The sequence below is a fragment of the Rhopilema esculentum genome, chromosome 21 (genome assembly GCF_057945365.1).
Source record: "Rhopilema esculentum isolate cy_ngs chromosome 21, ASM5794536v1, whole genome shotgun sequence".
In the NCBI taxonomy this organism is placed as follows: domain Eukaryota; kingdom Metazoa; phylum Cnidaria; class Scyphozoa; order Rhizostomeae; family Rhizostomatidae; genus Rhopilema; species Rhopilema esculentum.
The window spans coordinates 2,358,384-2,378,443 of record NC_142835.1 but is presented as its reverse complement, the minus strand read 5'-3'; the positions used below and the strand labels follow the sequence as shown (position 1 = coordinate 2,378,443).

General features: G+C 36.7%; 2 protein-coding genes across 2 annotated transcripts; both read right to left on the bottom strand.

Moving 5' to 3' along the window:
* Window positions 1-2,167: 2,167 nt before the first annotated feature.
* Window positions 2,168-10,860, bottom strand: LOC135684881 (prostaglandin reductase 2). Its single transcript, XM_065200573.2, has 4 exons — window positions 10,115-10,860; window positions 9,277-9,447; window positions 3,295-3,655; window positions 2,168-2,764 (listed from the first exon to the last, which is right to left on the bottom strand). The coding sequence occupies exons 1-4, from the start codon at window positions 10,454-10,456 to the stop codon at window positions 2,595-2,597; spliced, it is 1,044 nt and encodes a 347-aa protein (XP_065056645.2). The 5' UTR covers window positions 10,457-10,860; the 3' UTR covers window positions 2,168-2,594.
* Window positions 10,861-11,048: 188 nt separating this feature from the next.
* LOC135684879 (prostaglandin reductase 2) lies at window positions 11,049-19,509 on the bottom strand. Its single transcript, XM_065200571.2, has 4 exons — window positions 19,012-19,509; window positions 17,018-17,188; window positions 14,958-15,318; window positions 11,049-12,169 (listed from the first exon to the last, which is right to left on the bottom strand). Exons 1-4 carry the CDS (start codon window positions 19,405-19,407, stop codon window positions 12,009-12,011), a joined length of 1,089 nt encoding a protein of 362 aa, XP_065056643.2. The 5' UTR covers window positions 19,408-19,509; the 3' UTR covers window positions 11,049-12,008.
* Window positions 19,510-20,060: the final 551 nt, after the last annotated feature.

The following is a 20,060-nucleotide window of genomic DNA, read 5'->3' as shown; positions in this document are numbered from 1 at the left end:
CAATACCCTTAATGTCATTTATTAATATCAGGAGCATGTCTTCATCATGGGGTCTGACATTCCACATTTTAAATTTTACAAATCTTTTTGATACGTTACATGAAATGAGATCCAGAGCAGGGATCCCTCAACTTTGGATAAATGTTAAAAAGTTGATTCTTATACAACTTTGCGTCTATTTGATTTGAAATTTAGGTTCTATGTTTTCTTTCCCACCTAACCTAGGTAGAAACATTTATGGAAACGAGCGTGACATGAATGATAAATTTTCCTATCAATTACTTATATAAATATATGTGTATGTTTATCTATATATGTGATTAAAAACCCAATATTACATCAATATTACAGCATTGCTGAGCACATATGCATGTAGCCTCAAAAGCCTTGGCCACACAAATTGAGCTTTCGGTTGAGCAACACTCAACATGCATGCATACTCACTGGTGTTGAGCGATGCCTAATCCTTGATGAGTATGGAGCGATGCCTAATCCTTGAAAAGGATCAGTCAGACACTTGTTTAAAAATTTGCCAATGAAAGCATAGGTCTCAAATCTTGATTGGCTAAGAGTTTGCGCGTGATCAAGCAAATTTTACCGCTGTTTTTAAAAAAAAGAGGGCAAAAAACCCAATTTTTTCCGCCTTTGCCTGAGTTTGTCTACATTAAATTGGGCTGTGATCGGCCAGTGGTGAGAGAGGCCACATGACTAACTGCACGTTCTCAGCCGATCAAGACTTGATCCCCATGCTGTCATGGAAATATTGCATTCGTTTGTAATACTGCTAATTTTAGGCCTTTCTCTCTAGTCCATTCGTTTGATTTTCCTTACCTAATCACTCTTGTTTATCTGTAACTTTCCTTGCTCGTTCCGCATTTTTCTATCACGTGTATTAGGATAATCTTTGTAATATTATGAGTAACTTCATACCTACGTCAATTATCAGCATGTTAAGTAGATCGCCATAGCAACCCAGTATTTTAGGATATCGCGCTACCCCACCCCGCTCGTTACTAAGTAGATTACTTCCTTTCACCGTTTTATTTACGTATGTCTATTGTTTTTAGTTCAGTATATATAGGAGCCCCGTACCTCATCTTAGGAAGTAAGAATTATGGAAAAGTAGCAGCAAGAGAAAGCAGTTTTAGGCATGCACCATTTTAGGGGCAAGATGCTTGTGAAAGATCTTGTCGCCTTCGTTTTGCTCATAGTCGTTTGGAAATATTTATAGGAGATATATCAGTTTTGGAAGACCTCTGGGATAGTTCTTGAGAAAGAATATGCCCACGTCGCGCGTTAATCATTATGCCGTTGTTAGCATGCAAGTTATGTAGCTGCCGGGACGATTTTATCGAAAGAAAAGAAGGAAAGATTTAACCGATTTACGTCGCATCATTTATTGGCCATCCTCTGCTTTTTAAAGGTCCTGAGAATCAATCGATTTAAGCAACATTTTACATTGGTGACAGGAGTGGGATTATATGGTGCTGGAAACAGACCCGAACCCAGATTCACGAATCAGTTTAGGACATGTACCTCAAGATGGAAGGCGACGAACAACTGTTCACGAGACGACAGTTCGAACACCCTGCATACCATCCCGAGATGCATTCGGAGAAAACGCCAATCTTTTTTTCAATCCATCCACTGGACTTGTCGACTTTTATTCACAGACTTTAGGCATTTTTCAGACTTCAGTTAGTCACAATTTGTTTAGCACGCAGAAACGAGGACGTTTCTATTTTCTCGATAGGGAGGTATGTAATACTGCTAATTTTAGGCCTTTCTCTCTAGTCCATTCGTTTGATTTTCCTTACCTAATCACTCTTGTTTATCTGTAACTTTCCTTGCTCGTTCCGCATTTTTCTATCACGTGTATTAGGATAATCTTTGTAATATTATGAGTAACTTCATACCTACGTCAATTATCAGCATGTTAAGTAGATCGCCATAGCAACCCAGTATTTTAGGATATCGCGCTACCCCACCCCGCTCGTTACTAAGTAGATTACTTCCTTTCACCGTTTTATTTACGTATGTCTATTGTTTTTAGTTCAGTATATATAGGAGCCCCGTACCTCATCTTAGGAAGTAAGAATTATGGAAAAGTAGCAGCAAGAGAAAGCAGTTTTAGGCATGCACCATTTTAGGGGCAAGATGCTTGTGAAAGATCTTGTCGCCTTCGTTTTGCTCATAGTCGTTTGGAAATATTTATAGGAGATATATCAGTTTTGGAAGACCTCTGGGATAGTTCTTGAGAAAGAATATGCCCACGTCGCGCGTTAATCATTATGCCGTTGTTAGCATGCAAGTTATGTAGCTGCCGGGACGATTTTATCGAAAGAAAAGAAGGAAAGATTTAACCGATTTACGTCGCATCATTTATTGGCCATCCTCTGCTTTTTAAAGGTCCTGAGAATCAATCGATTTAAGCAACATTTTACACGTTAAGCCACATGCACTGAGCAACAGCAAACAACATTTGGTATATAAAAGTGCCGTTTAGTCAATTCTATATTGTCCGTCCTTGCAAACAAGCTAAATTGATGTAGCAAACTCACGTCGTGTCCTTCCTTCTATCCAATACAACTTTCCTAATGCCCTGCACTTACTTGAACAAGCTGTTTTCCAATATTTCCACCAGTTAAAACAGAGATGAACGCTTTTCCTGTGTTCTCAATCCCCTCAAATACAGTTTCTTTGGCCTTCAGTTTCCCTTCTACGTACCAACCAGCCAACTCTGCAACTGCTGCTTTGAACTCCGCTAAAAGAGATAAAAAGCTCTCTGACATGGGGTAAAAGGAGAAATGCTTGGCACAGGTACTGTATTTTCAAGAGATTAGCCAAAAGATTTGCATTAAGAGAAAGTTACAGTTGCAACATGCTTCTATATGAACAATATGGATTTCAAGAGATATTAGAAGTAATATTCTATGTGCTTTCGATAATGACAGCATCTTTTTGAAGATGTGAGCAAATGCTATCATTAGGTAAGAAGATATTATGGAGGATATGCAGGTTTTTCATCATGATATGCAAAATTGTGCAATAAAAGTACTGGCTATATGTTACAAAAATATGCTGAGATCTTATGGTGTACCAAGGTAAAGACGTGGGAGGTATAAAGACTTTCCCAATCAACACCACTCCTGAGATAATGATCAAAAAAAGATTCATGCAGTTTTAAGGAAATTTCTTGCTGACTCAAGTTTTTTAAAGCCAAACAATCTCCATTTCAATGAATTTATTACAACTTTTTAAAAAGAAGACATTTTTTAACCTGCGTGCCATTACCTTTGTAATTTGAAACAGCAAAGAATTCTCTGCGTATGTTCTTTTCCTTTATCGATCCAGCAATGTCTGGTGAAAGATCTTGCCGAAAAGGGACATCCTTATTGTAATCAGCGATTTGTCCACAAACAGCAATGCAAGAGTTTTTGTTCATTTGCCTGATTATGTGGTCGCTGATGTCCCCACCAACATTATCAAAGTAGCAATCAACCCCATTTGGGCATAACTTTCTCAATGCTCCATAGATGTCATCTGTTTTGTAGTTGATTGCCCCATTAAAACCAAGCTCTTCTTTAAGAAAGTTGCATTTGGTCTCAGAGCCACAAATGCCAACAACATTGAAAGCACCATTGATTTTTGCCAGCTAATAATTGATAAAATTTTAACAGAATGTTCAAAATTTTGTTAAAGATTCATTATTTTATAGTGAAATACCAAAGTTGAATAGTTTACAGGCCCATTGGAGCCAGGAGGGCTTCGGGGGCTGTAGCCCTCCTAATAACTGTCAAACTGTAGTATGTTTCCTTGATAACTGTGTACTGAATGAGAAGGAGAACAATGGACAGCCCCCCCCCCAATATGAATTTCGTTTCGATGGCACTGGTTTACCTCAACATGTAATTAGAGTAATAATAGTATCAGATTTATACAGGTTAACTTTTTTCAACAACAAGATGCTGCTATCAATAAAGGACCTGTCAAAAATATAAATCTATGTACATAAACTTTTAATTTATAAATTAAAAGAAAAAATAGTTATATATACACTATGAAAACAAATATTAAAAGTGAAAGTTAAAAGTTGACAAAAAGCTTGAAAACTTAAAATTGAAGTTCAACTCTTCATTTTGTCTGTTAATACATTAAAGAACTTTGCTTCTTGAAAGGAAAATGCCTTTTTGTCTGCTTTTTGGACTGTAGTTTCTAGGCGAAACAATATTATTTGTATTGGCATAACCCCGGTGAAAAATCTTGCAGGATCCTACAGGATCCTGTGGGATCCTAGGAGGATCCTAGATTTTTAGGATCCTGGACAAGATCCTACCAAAAATCCTGCAAGATTCTGTGTACATAGGATCTGATGCAAGATCCCACATAAGGATCCTGTAAGACAAACACAACTTAAGATCTTACACAGGATCCTACCAAAAATCTTACAGGATTTTAAAACAGGATCTTGAATGGGATCTTGCTAGGATCCAGAATGACATTGTAGGATCTTACAAGAACTTGATTAGGATCTTACACATAACAATTCCAAGATCCTATTGGATTGTGACATGGATCCTGTCAGGATCTTGAATATAAAGATAGGATCCTGTACAAAGTCAAACAGGATCCTGTTACATTCTGACCAGGATCCTTCCAGCATCTTGAATCCTAAATGTATAGGATCCTATACAAGATCTTACATAAGGATCCTGTAGGTGATAAACAACTGAAGATCTTAAACAGGATCCTACCAAAAATCTTACAGAATTCTAAAACAGGATCTTGAATAGGATCTTGCTAGGATCCAGAATGACATTGTAGGATCTTACAAGAACTTGATTAGGATCTTACACATAACAATTCCAAGATCCTATTGGATTGTGACATGGATCCTGTCAGGATCTTGAATATAAAGATAGGATCCTGTACAAAGTCAAACAGGATCCTGTTACATTCTGACCAGGATCCTTCCAGCATCTTGAATCCTAAGCGGTGGTATAGTGCTATCAAAATAACAAGGGGGGCTCTTGCACAAAAAGTTGCAAAAAACTATAGAAAAATATAAATTTGCCAAGTTTTTAGCATTAACAAGGGGGGCTCAGCCCCTAGCACTACACCCCTGATCCTAAGTGTATATCAATCGATTTGGTGGACTTTTGATGCAGCAAAGCGCAAGAAAAACAAAACATATGATCATATCAATCTCTGATGTATATAAATACCACACCCTTTAGTTTAGCTTTTTCAAATACATTTCAGAATTATTTCTTCATGTCACTTTCATGTATTGGCTTAAATCGATTTACTATTTTTAGGCATACTCTTTTTAGGTTGAATTAATTCCATTTTTAAAATGAAACTCATTATTTTATGTGGCCCCTTAGATGCTAGACGTTGATTCGCTGTTGCAGTTTGCCCCCTCTTCCCAGAGGCGTCGGCATAGGGGGGCTACGGTGGGGGTGTGGTATCCCAACAATTTGTTGGTCGGCACAGTAAGGATTTTTGCTGGGCACTTGCTCTGCAACCTTTTTGCAACATTTCTGTGTAGTTGAACTATCAAAGTATGGCACTAGAGTATAAACTTTGAAACAGAAAGGAATAAAAGCAGCATGCAAGAGTATTTATCTTTTGACCACACCCTTAAAGAATGAAACACGCCCTTTTTTGTCGGCAAAAATCGCCTCTTCGTCCCTCTAAACAATTTTCTTGGCTACACTCCTGCCTCTTCCCCAACTCTTGGGGGCCCTGGGCATGTTCAGGCTATCAATTTTCTTTTTAAGGTTCAAAAAGTTTGAAGTTTATCTAAAAGGCATAAAATTCGTCCGCCATAATTAAAGCACCAGTTTTATAACGGAGCAGCTTTCCATTTTAGCACTGCACAAAACCGTTTTGTCATTGCACAAATTGGTTATCATTGCACCCCAAATTAGATATGCTGTCGGGTAAATATGGTTATAGAAAACGATGTTGAACTGGAAAGAATATTTTTCAAATAACTTGTTTTCGACTTATTCAAAATCAGGGACTTTCAAGGGGTGATCGTGCTGTAACCGGTGTTCTGGTAGGTACGGGGATTCATAAACTGCGATAACCATCGCTAATGAAGTGAATTGTCGCATGCCTTTTTTACCAACCAATCAGAGGACACTTGGCAGTCCAGCGGGTCACATTTTTTGAACGAGACAATCTGTTGGTGGAGAACAGAAGATTGACTTCCAGAGATGCAAATGCTGAACATCTGTCAGGCGCTTTTTCCAAAAAGTCAAGATTGCAAGCAAAAGAATCGAGAAGAATGGATCCAGCCCAGCAGGTAAATGAATTTTCTTCTTTGGTACTGTGCTAGACCAGATATTATTTTAAAAAAATTAGAGTCTGACCTAAAACTGCTGCTAAAACATGTAAAGGCCAAGAAGGCTAATTTCAGGAAACACTTTAAATGAGTAGATTTTGTGTGAACCTTGAAAATTGCACTTTAAAATTTCAAATTGCTCAAAAACTGTTTCAAACCGCCAACAGCCAATTTGCTACCAAGTTTAGAAATCTTTGTATCGTTTTAAATGTTCCTAGTGGGCCAAGTTTTTACATCACAAAAGCTAACATGCGCATTTTTCATAAGAAACTAAGCAAACTACAAGTTAAAATTTTCTTAACCTTATTAATGAATATATTATTGAAAGTTTGCTTTAATACCAAGAACTAAAAAGCTACTTTATGGGAAAAAACACAAACAAACGCAACATAATATCAAACGTAACAAACACCTAATCAGTTGTAAGGAGTTATATTCTTTCTATTATCTATGAAAATTTAACCACAAATAGGTTTCTTATCGACTAAAAGAACTAAATTTCGAGTAGCTTCTTGAAGTTGGGGGTGATCAGTACTATTTTTAATTTTTTGGCCATCTTTGGGCCCGTTCTTATGGAAAATCTGTAAAAAAACTACTAAAAAAATGCTATTCACAGAATCATTTTCTGGCGCCTCATTAGTTTCATGACGCACATCCAAGAGGCTTTCTCTTTTAAAATAAAGGGCTGGCACAAATCTTTCAACCCACTGCCAAAATTGGGGCTGTTCCAAATGCCGACAAGCTAAATTCCACTCAATTATCTAGATGACACCCCATTACTAGAAGTCACATTGAATTCCAATTTGTTTTGTTTCTGTCAAACAATCGGTTGCAAGGAAATGGTTGCAGTCTTCTTGAAAGGCTTGATAGCGCAGACCCAGGTCAAAATACTTATAACCAAATGCCACCATGCTACTTTTAATATGATCGTGCATTTTATAAATAATTCAGGCGCAGTGAGAGTCAAAATTCGTATAAGGAGGTTGTCGATAGACAATATTTCCTAAAAATCTCGACAGAGTAGCAAAATTTCGTACACATTTTCCAACAATGAGTTGCTTTAGGGGGGCTGTAGCTTCCCTGACTTCAAGGAAAATGCTTTACACAAATGTCATAACGTTTTCAGCTTATCTCAAACAAATATTAGCTCTCTCCTATATGAAAAAAGCGTTTAGAACATATACTTCATAAAAGACTGTAACTGAAAGTCTCAGTCCTCCAGGTTATGATAATTTTGTTGATAAAAAGGGGATTCTGAATTTTTTGTCTGTAAAAACGATTTTTTGTAGTTGACAAAAGAAAACAAACAAGTAATGTCCTGTGGAGATTTCAACCTTGGATTGTCAAGGTACGAAGATCTACCTCCTGGTCCCGGCAAGATATACAATTATAGCGATTTTAAAATATTTTCGGTTATGGCATGATTTGTCTTCAATCTACTATTTCCTTTGGCTAAAAGATTTTACGATTTTTGCAAGAAAGTCACATCTTTGGCCATAATACCAAGAGGTTGCGAAAAGCAACATTTGTTGATGTTAAGAATCAGTTGATGATGTTGATAAACTGAAATAGGTTCATAAAGCGTTCTACCATACTATGTAAGATGTGACTTTCTTGCAAAAATCGTAAAATCTTTTAGCCAAAGGAAATAGTAGATTGAAGACAAATCATGCCATAACCGAAAATATTTTGAAATCGCTATAATTGTATATCTTGCCGGGACCATGTACAGCCGTACATTATTATATTCAAAATATATAGGATTATAGTAGGGATAATACTGTAATGAAGTTCATAAATGCAAATAAAAGTTTGTCTGCCATGTAAACATGCAAAAACAAGAGTTCAGTGGCCCCCTTTGGTCCGTTGCACCATCCTTTCTTGTACTTGATGGAAAGAGGGCATGGCCATGCAAAACAGTCACCCTTCTGCGAGATTTTTATCGTAAGACATTTCAAGACTTAATTTTACAATGTAAGATTAAAACCAATTTCAAATCCTTATGATTCATCTGGAACCTTCTATTTTTTTAAAATTTAAATCTTTTCTCATTCTAGGTGCTTTCAATGCAGTTTAAAGAGAGTAAAATACAGCAAAGCAGAGTGTGGTTATAAGCAGAACAATTAAACAGAAATGTCTTGACAAACTAGTAAATTAAGCATAGTTGATGAAAATGTAGTATACAAAGATTGTGACTTTATTAAATGTGAATCACATGGAACTTGATTTGCTCTCTACAGATCTACTTCTTGAACTCTTATTTGGTAGAAGGTCCTACAATATCCTTTATTAGGATCCTGAACAGATCATATACAGGATCCTGAACAGATCATATACAGGATCCTGATTAGATCATATACAGGATCCTGATTAGATCATATACAGGATCCTGATTAGATCATATACAGGATCCTGATTAGATCATATACAGGATCCTGATTAGATCATATACAGGATCCTGATAAGATCATATATAGGATCCTGAACAGATCATATACAGGATCCTGATTAGATCATATACAGGATCCTGATTAGATCCTATACAGGATCCTAAAAATATCCTGTCCAAGACCTGAATCATTTCCTACAGGATCTTGATGAGATCCTATTCAAGACCCTGCACATATCCTATATAGGATCCTATACTGGATCCTGCAAGATTTTTCACTAAGGTTCAAGAAATACATAGGATCCTATTAAGATCTTTTAAGGAATACTTTTATTCTTATCAGGATCCTGTAAGATCTTATTAAGATCCTATAGGATCCTATAAGATCCTATAGGATCTTGTACAGAATCTTGCATAAGATCCTGTAGGATCCTTTACCAATATCCTGCGAGGATCCTATACAGGATCCTTATGATCCCAATGCCTCTGGTTCTGCAAGGCTGTCTAATGGAGAAAAAATAAAAAAACAAATCACCTGTCCAGCAATAGACCCAACACCTCCTGCTGCACCACTAACAACAACAGTTTGCTTCCTTTCTGGTGAGATGTGACACTTTTCTCTAATGCCAAAGTATGCAGTGAGTCCTGTGAGTCCACAGCACCCAAGTGCCAGGGAAGGTTTTTCTCTGAAGACTTCTTGATCAAACTAAATCAGAGAAAAAATCTTCAGCATAACAGAAATTCAAATCTTGGCAGGTGGTGATGTTGTAGTCTCCCAGTTTCCTGTTCTGTATGATTATGATAACTATGGATTTGGAATTTGTTCAGGTGCTCTTTGGCAGTATTTACTTTCTTTGAATGCTCATCTAGTGAATAATAATTTTCTATCTACAAAATAAAGGGTCAATGTTTAGGTTCATCAAGCATTTGGCATGAAACATTTGCAGATGAATCTCAAGGATCACTTCTCGGACTTATTCTTTTTAATATAATGCATCATTTTTAATATAATGCATCAGCAATTTATTTTTCAAAGTAATTGATTCTGTAGCTTGTATCTCCCTAGGAAAAAAGCCATCTTTGCAGATACCAATCATTAAGATAGGCTTTTAGAAATCCTATATCCATTGTGAGTTTAGGTGAAGACAGTGAAAGTTATCAATGTCTGACTTTTTTCAATTCAAGAGTTTCACCAAATGTGATTTGCTAAACAGTTATTGGGTATCCATTGTGCGACATTATTTAATCTTGGCACCCTACATGTTTTGTTTATAAGCAAATGCCCAATAAGGCACCCTACATATTTTGTTCACATAACTTCAGAAACCCTGTTCTGCAAAACTAAGGTAATGATTGCAAAGATACTTCATTACTTTGTTCAAAGTTTTTCCATCGATTGTAAATTGCGTCTTCCAGGGAAAATTACGAGATTCAACGATGTCGTGAACAGCGATCCCTTGAAACTTGCTTTCCAAAACGACACCCACACCTACACCAATGCACGGCTCTCCAACAGTCCATGGCGACAGAAAAGTACCCTGGCTCATTTTGTATCGCAGAATGGGGTCCACAGACAGATACAGGGTTTTCACAAGTACCTGACCATCTTCCAGTGTGAAAGATTCATCAGATTCTTTCACTTCAAAATGTTCAGCCAGCGGCTGCTCACCTTTCTTGATTAAAGTCTTCAAACACACACTTTTCACGGGTGCCATTTTGAAACGGGTAGCAGAGTTCACAAGTCAATGGTCGATCATCGCAAAGGTAAACAAACGCCTCCTTCGCAGTTTACTCAAACCATAGAAACTTTCTCTTCGACTCAAACTCAAATTAGTATCATCAGGAATGAGTCAGTCAAAAAAATCATTTTTTTCGCATGTTGTGTTTAATGGATTTTTTATCTTGAAATTGAAGCCGAAACACCTCTGTCATTTGCTGTATGACTTTCATTCGTTCTGGAAGACTTCTCATTTAGATTTAGGAAACCATTTTTAGGTCTCAGCAAAAAGGAACGTAGGAACATATCTGTCACTGTCAGGAAATGCATGTTGTTGTAGCATCTCTACTGAGGGTGGAGTGAATTCGAGATTCTAACATGTGCAGGTCAAGTGTCTGAAATCTTAAGAAAAATACCAACACTTTTCCTTTTGTCCTGCGTGTAGAAATGGCGACAAGGTAGGAATTCCAGGCATAGGAATCATGAGGTGTGGTCACATCGAGAGGAAGGACCACGACACTGCTCGATAAGCATGAGCTTCTCAATGTCCTAAAAACTACTTTCGGATGCTAGGTAGAAACAAATACAAAGAAAAAAAGTAAGACAAAACAATCACTTTATCTTTCAAAGTTATGAAAGGTTTAGTACCTTGAAATTACAGTTAGCACGCTTCTTCATAAGAACGCAATTTAAAAGAACACTCTCAATTTTTCAAAAAATAAGAACAACGTGCCAAGAAAAACAACGTGCCCTGCTTCTGATGGAAAATCAGAAGGAAAAACAATGTATTTTTAAAAATACATGTTACCAAAAAAGATAATATTTTATCATGTGATCAATCGTGTGCTAAAAATGACCCGCAAAGCCGTTATTAATTGTTTTTGAATCAATTTAATTGATTTTAAAAATGCAGGAAAACCAATGATACAGAAATAAGAACATCCGAGCTTCGAATCATTCCAAAACGTGCCAAGAAAAACAACGTGCCCTGCTTCTGATGGAAAATCAGAAGGAAAAACAATGTATTTTTAAAAATACATGTTACCAAAAAAGATAATATTTTATCATGTGATCAATCGTGTGCTAAAAATGACCCGCAAAGCCGTTATTAATTGTTTTTGAATCAATTTAATTGATTTTAAAAATGCAGGAAAACCAATGATACAGAAATAAGAACATCCGAGCTTCGAATCATTCCAAAACATCGATATCCTTTTTACGAAAAAAGATCGTATTTTAAAAGATAAAGCCTTTCTACTGGAGTGGTAAACTTCTGTCAGTTAATATTTGTTGCCAGTGTATCTATCTTATCTCATAAAGTAATGAACTCCATTTTAAATTGGAGCTTATTAGAAGTAACATTATTATGCCTCAAAAATAGCAAAACATTTTAATTGCATAAATGAATTTAAGCTACTCTAAATAGCGCGTTTGCAAAAACATTCGTGTTGCTTCTATCCACATCTTATTATTCATTTAGACACAACAGACCACTAAAATTGCACTGACCAAAGCTTGGTAGCTGAATTGCCTGTACAACACCTTAGAATCTATGCTACTCTGACTACTTGTTTCCCTATGTTTCCTCCGGTCATCACTGACACAAAAGCATGTCCAATATTTTCAATCCCTTCAGTAATTGTCTCACGAGATTTGATGCTGCCATCTTGGTACCAACTTGTTAGAATATCCAAGCTTTCTTTCCATTCAGCTGTTAAAATAAGAGAAATGAAACTGAGAAGCTGTGAGGTGCTTGTTAAATACACCAAAATAATGTTCAACTAAGAATAATTGTTAGAAACTTTAGAAACTTGAGCTTTTGTAACAAATATTGAGAATGCCGTTAAGCATATGCAGTTAAGCATATGCCATGCCAGCTCTATACTAAAATGTAACCAATGGATTTTATGTTATTTCATTTTTCATGTCAGTTCCACTTTAATTTTTTCCTGGCCCATCAGCTCCCATGACAGAAACGTTGAAGGAAAGCAAATCTTTGAAACAGGAGTGAAAGGCGTGATGGTAGTAAGGATAAAATAGATGTAGAAAATGCGAAGGAATTTTCCCTTCTAACATCACTGTCAAATATAAGACAGCAACTGTGGATGACGGTTTCAAAGTATGACAGCGGCAGCGATCGCATTTTGATTGCTGTTGATGACAAAATGAAGTCGGTACTAGCTGAGGAAACTCCATCGCCAGTTTCCCTTCCAAATCAGGAGAATTCAACGCATCCCAAAACGTATCAGGATACAATGATATCACAAGAAAACAAATATTTGACATCGTCTAATAAATTCAAAAAACAATATCGAGCATTAAGAATCTTTATGAAATATAGAGTATGCAGAGATCATAAAACGATATATAATCACCGATGACATAGATTAAAAATGCTGCCATACTCAGAAACAATAGAAAGAACTTTCGATAAAAGAAATAGACTCAAACCATTTAAGATCCCAAAATCTGCAGTCTTCCCCAAAAGCTTTTGAATCACATAATTATATTTTCTATCACATCACTGTTTACATTCATTCCTTGTCTGTTACTCTCTCTACCACTTATAAATCTTTTTATCTGCTTTCTTTTCTTATTTTCCTTTCAATCAAAGTCTCCATCGTTATTTCTTTTTTTTCTCCTCACCTTTTTTTATCTCCAAATCCAACACCCAATTTTCGATACCATTTTTTCCAACACCAACTACCTTATCCCAATCCTGAACTCCAAGCTTCTTCCTTTTTAAATTTAGCCATCTTAACAAACAAGCATAAAATAAAATACCTTTCTATACATACAAAACCCCAATGCAAATTTTGCTCTTTTGAGAAAAAAAACATTTTGATAAAGGCAAAGTAACATCCTAATTGCAGGGGCAATTTCCCTACCATCCCTCGACTTTGCCCCCGCATTCAACAGATTTTTGACCCCAGTCCCTTGTTGGTCGCCACCACTACGTAAAATGGTGAGGTACACCTGCAGGAGCCATAAGTAATAGAAAACGATTGGAAAACGACATCATAGATGTTTACATGACAGTGATTTCGTAAGTTTACATGGGAGATTTTTTTGCAGTTGAAAACTAAAAACTGAATGAAATTAGGGTATCAAAAATAAATGGAGATGTATATTGGCACTCTTTAGTATAGGACTCAAATCTTTAGAAAACAAGGCCCTTAAAATTACTGTTTAATTCCTGTATTACTGTGGTCATTCATTTCAGATTAAGAAAAACCAATGGCACAGAAAATGTAAGAGGGCCGGACAGCAAAATTAGCTGTGGAACGTGTTTGTCTGCGTTTAGGTATAAATTTGTGCCACAAATTTAATTGTGTTTTTGGTCTGCATGATTTATCCCAATTCCACTCATCTTTCAACAGTTCCATTGCAAAGAGATTTTTAGCATAGTGATTTTTTGGCTACCTTCCCTCTTATAGTATCCGATTTAATTGAATAATCCAGACATATCGGGGGATCAAGTGAAAGAGTTTTCAGATAACGTCTTCGATACTTTTGCTGATTTCAGGCCAAACAAGACTTTTCAACGAGGACTTTATACATGCTTAGAAGAAGTACTGGACTCGTTCAAAGTTTGCTGTCTGCCATTATCGTTGTATAACCTGATAGTATGACCGTTGAAAGAAGTGTTTCACTGTATATTCATAATTAAGGGAATCAACATTAAGAAAGAAACTATTCGTTGCATGGAATGGCCTCCCAACATCAAAGTTTGACACATGGCCAGCCATACCAAGATTTTTTCATAAAAAAGATCGTCGTGAATAAAAGCCAACTATAGAAACTCACAAAAATAGAGGATTTCTTTTCTCAGTTTTTATAATGAATTTACTGGGACTTTGATCAGACATATATTTTCACGTTTTAATAATATCTTAACTTCAAGTGTCAACACAAAGCTGTTCATTTCATTTAAAATACGAAATGAATTTCTTTGAAATATGGAATCATAAAAGCTTCCTAGAAAAAACCCCTTATCTTCCGTTTTTGCTTGTTTAACCCGTCCCTTTTCAAGAATTGCCCCCCTACTTAAAATTTCTTAAAAAAGGCACTGAATTATTTTTAGGTTGTTTTGTAATTTTGATATCTTTGAATCTGTAACTGCAGTCTGTATGAAAATTGTAATAAATTAAGTGATGCATACCTAATATAACTGAGACAACTGCCTACAGACAAATCTAGTCCTACTGTCATTTTAAATATTTCGGCCTAGCCTTGCCCTTATCATGATTTTTCATGGACCAACACCGCTATCTGTTCTGATACAATACACTACTGACTAGAAATAGTAAACAATTATCAACTACCTGCACTAACACAAAAAATAATTGCATTGCGGAAATTCATGTGACAAATTTAAAAGTGCATTAAACTGACTGTGTGTTGGGCAGGTGCAAGTAGCTAACAATGAAACTGTTGTAGCAAAAATTGCCTGCTTGTTTTTCACCGGCAATAAAGTTTTAAAAAAAGTTAACAAATACCTGAATAATTAAGGACCAAAAATCTTTCCCTTGTAATCTTTCTTGATTTTAGAATCTCTCTAATTTCAGCAGGTATGGGGGGAGGATATTCAAGCTCTTTGTTGTAAGTTGATATCTGACCACATAAAACAACATGAGAATCTTGGTTCATCAGCCTGATGACGTCATTACTGATGTCTCCCCCAACGTTATCAAAATAAGTGTCAACACCACCAGGGCAAGCTTTTTTCAAGGAGGCAGTCACATTTTCTGTTTTGTAGTTGACGGCGGCATTGAAGCCAAGATCCTCTGTTAAATATCTACACTTTGCTTCTGAACCACATATACCAACAACGTTTATAGCACCAAATATCCTTGCAATCTGTTGCAATAAATAAGAAAAATGTGTGAAATATCATTTTTAGCCAGGGAAAAGCAAGACAGGAAAATCTAAAAACATCACAAAATTCACATTATTAACAACCTCAGTAACACAAAAGAAATAGTGAGCAGTGGAAACAAAACCATGCTTGCTGGAAGTAGCTCAGTGTTCTAGTTGGGAAGTGCAGAAATTTCTGGAAAAAGCATCTGGATGTAATGGCTCACATAACTACTAATGTAAACAGAATGTAAAAAATAAATCAGATTGCTAATTTGTCAATCTATATCCCAAATTTATATCCAGTTGACCTCATCTTATAAGAATTCTTATTGCACTACATTTAAAATGGGGTTTTGAGCTTAAATAAAGCTGTTTTTATTATGGACTGACTTTGATTTTTTTTAAATATTACAACACCTCTTGATTTATTCATGTAGAATTACACAGAACTGGTAACTCTTTGGCTTAAAGACATTGAGTCATGGTAAATAGAAAGGGGGTCATTTGCTTTTGGGGTGGTTGCTCTAGTTTATTGTGATATCAGCATCCATATGGTTGTTAATATTACCTGGTTTTTGGTAGAAGCTCAGGTCACCAAAGGGAGAAACAGGAGGTACTGTACCTCCAAACACTTTGTCTGTTGGCACAAATAATTACTGTTAGGCAAAAGAAGAAGATTCTTTCTCATCCTGTAGAACAATTGTAACCTTTTTACAACAACTGTAATGTATCAATATTTCTTTATTACAACATGTCTATAGCAGTTGAACTTTCAAACTAAATTATGAATTTTGAAGAAAAATTACATTAAAGCAGAATAAGATTATTTAAGCTGTCTTATGACCATGCCCTTTAAGAGAAAACAGCTTTTTTCATTGGCAAAAATATTTTTTGTACCCCTCCGAAAAATCTTTGGCTTTGCTGTGGAACCTGTTTTGTAAATTGGTAAGAGATGTGTTCATGTGACCAAAACCAGGTCCACCAATAGAAGTTCATCATGAAAATCACGATTCAGCATATTTGGGTATACCCTCTCCTTTTATCATGACTCAGTGCCTTTAATTATATTAAATATCATAAAGGGGGTTCCAAATTGTAAATATTGCGAAGGAGACAGAAAACCTCCATTTGGGTTCAGGGCTCTGGGACACATGGTGAGAAGATCTTACCATATTTGGCATTTCTGGGATCTCTTTGCATTACACCCTCCCGTTGCCGGTATTGATTAGGGTTAGATGTACGAGGCATTGAGAGAGGTTCCCTCTCTTGAGTATAAATAATTACACATAATCATCATATATATATCTTCTTGTTAGAAAACACATAGTACACACCTATGTCCCGCCCAAGTCACAACAGTAAACATTGTACTTGGCCAGAATCAAGCTCTAGCTTGAGGCTTCAAAAGCAACAGTGTTATTCCAGTGCGCTAAATGACTGAATGAAATGATCGGTGACTTTTGAAGCCACTTAATGCTTAGATGGTACATGAGGTGTTAATGGTGGTACACAGGATTCAGGTGTTACCTAGCAAAAAAAAATTTTCTAAGGTGGCACTGGCAAAGAATGAAGATTTCTTTGTTTTGTTTAGTGTCCATAAATTTGACCGTAGATGATGAAAAACTTTTCTTTAAACATTTTGCTTATATGGGGACACTGAATATTTTTATCAAATTTGAATCAACAAGCACATTAATACCTGACCAGCAGCTGACCCACATGCTCCTGCTGCACCACTGATGACAATAGTCTGGCTTTTTCCTTGTTTAATGTTTCCGAAATGTTTTAAACCAAGCAGGGATGTTAGTCCTGTGATGCCAAAAAGACCAAGACACTGGGATGCATTTGATTTAACAACATCATTCTCTATCTGATGAAAGAGAAAAAATTTAAAATAAAGAAGAGTACAAAAATGACTCTGAGAAATTAACTGGAAATTTATATAAGGGGTCACTATCAGGCCCGGTTTCAGGAAATTTTTCAGGGGGGTGCAAGTTTTTATCTACTGACTACGTTAATGCAAGTATTTTAGTATTGTTAATATCAAAATTTCAACTATTACAAAGCAATTTCATCTGTAAAACTACTAGTTTTAAAAAATTCAAAAAAAAGCTTTTGTAGTCACGTAGGTTATTCAACCATTTGAAACACCGAATCGAACTCTTCTCTTCTTCAACTGGACCCACTTCTTGATAACAGATAAGTTCTGTGAAAAGTGTTTCTTGCATGAAGTTAGCGTAAGAGATTGTAGACGACCCTGGAGCATTGTGCTTCGCAGTTTCAGAGATAGGGCCACAAAATTAAGCCTGGAGGGGCTAAGAATCAAGTTTAGTGACATAGTAGGACCCACCATGGTTGGGTCTGAAGTGGAAGAATTTTTTTTAAAATTAAGCCTTCTAGAATGGCCAAAAATGCATCTCCCAGACTAAAGTTGTCTCTGTTTTTGTCAATTTCTTGAGGTTAATCTTCTTCTGTGATGTTCCTAAAAATCCTCTTCTGAATCAATGGAAAAACTGAACTGCAGAACCTTCTGATATATTTGAATGTTTTTAAGAATTACATGAAGGACAATTTTTCGTCTGAAAATTTGAAAAAGATTATCTACCCCTCAAAACCCCAATTTACCAACTAAAATCCCAATTTTACCGACTAAAACACAACGGTCTATTCTTGGAGGGGGGGGGGGGGACCGGCCCTGGTCACTGTCAGAGTTTTGTTCAAATTTTGTTCCACAAAAAAAATTTCATATTATTAGCAATAGATTTTTTTCATTGAAAAAAACATTCTTCACAAGTTCGATAACAAGATATAATAATGTGGTATAATTTAGGTGCGGCTTGTATCAAAGGTACGTATGGAAGCCATGCTTTCAAGTTCACCAAATCTGAGCTGCATTTTTGTGTTTTATGTATGCTCAATTATCGTAAATCCTCGAATTAGCCCCCTGGGGACATATTTATTTTAGATATTTTTGGATGGGGGCTAATTCAAGAGGGGGGCTTATACGAGGGGGGCTTATACGAGGGGGGGGCTTATAAAATATTGTAGAGAATAAGAAGAAATTATTAAAAGACCTTTTTTCTTTTAGTAGGAATTTCTTTATGAGTATTTAATTAATTACTACCAAAAGTAGGAATTTGTCGTGGTAATTCAATAAATGCCATAGGCAACCTCAGATGGCAAAAACCGTCAAATTGAGGGGTCCAATTCGAGAAAATACGGTAGCAGTGGGGGCTTATTCGAAAAGGGTTTATTGACAGTTTGTAATTTTAGAGTGGGGGCTTATTCGAGGGAAGTACTTTTTTTAGGAGGGGGGGCCATTCGAGGATTTACGGTATTCCGTGTTTCTTATGCACCAAACAAATACATATTATGCACCAAACAATTCCTTGCTATGAATACTTTATCTGTGCCGTCGGAACGAAATTCACAGTGAGGGGCTGCATATTGGTTTCCCTCTCATTCAGTACACTGTTATAAAGAAAACATGCCACTGTTTGCCACAGCCCCCCAGCCTCCACGGTTCCGGAAATAGAGGGGTAGGCTACACCAAACTATGCAGAACAAATTAATGCGATCACAAATCTGTTTTAATTATAACAAGGGGACTGTGCCCCGGGCACCTCTCCGCGACCCCACTGCCCTTTCCCTGCCCTAAAGAGGCATGGAAATCGACATCGAATCGAAAAGTACCTTGTTGACAAACTTTCCGTCAGTCTTGAAAATAGTTTGCCATTTGAAATGAAAAGATTCCACAAGATCGTTCTTTGATAAACCTGCAAACCTGCTTGCTATGACCACACCAACACCGCCCCCATCGCATATGCCGCCAACTTCCCAAGGTTTCAAATACGCGTATGTAGAATCCCCTTCTATCATTCTGAATTTCATGTAGGGATCGACAGAAAGAAAAAGCGTCTTGATAAGAACTTCACCATCTTCCAGTTCCTCGTTTTCATTGCAATCAACAACGTTGAAGTCGTCCGCTGTTGGGACATCGGTTATCACCAGGCGACGGTTTAGGCGTATGGCCTTGCAGTGTACCATTTTTATGTACGAAGAATGATTATGTACGAATAATGAGTACATATAGAAGTGGGGACCCTGTAAGTGGCATACTGAAAAAACCAGACCCTAGGACCCCTATGACCCCTAGGACCTCCCCATAGAGATAGGATAATTATTATCCTATCTCTATGGACCTCCTCCAGAGCCATGCCTTTTAACAAATGAGGAACACAAATCCGATCTACACTGACGCTTGTTTGGTAGCGTTCGTACAAAATTCTACTCATTCCAATCTCCACTGACTTCGATCAAATTTCTGCGCGCGAGAGATTCTTAGGACAAAGGTGTTGTCTCAGGGCCGTCATAGACGAGTTTTGTTTATGAGAAAAAGAAATTCAGTTATATTTACATTGGAAGGGAAATCAAACGTTTACAAAAAAGCACGTCAAGATTAGGGGCGCAAATTCCTTAAAGACAGAAATCGAGGTGAATATCAATTAAATCGGCATTTGAAGCAGGCTGGCTGTTCTTAATTTTTTCGAACATCTGAGACTGGATTGTTCAGTGCGAGCTTTTTCGCTCTAGGGTGGTGTACAGGCCTCATTTGCCAACAAAGTGAGTGAGACAGCCTTCATTTGCTGACAAATTTGAATATTCACCGAAAAAGCACCCACACATGGCTTGAAATCCTCGTTTTTTGAGATTAAACGTTGTTCAAAATTGCATTTTGCAGA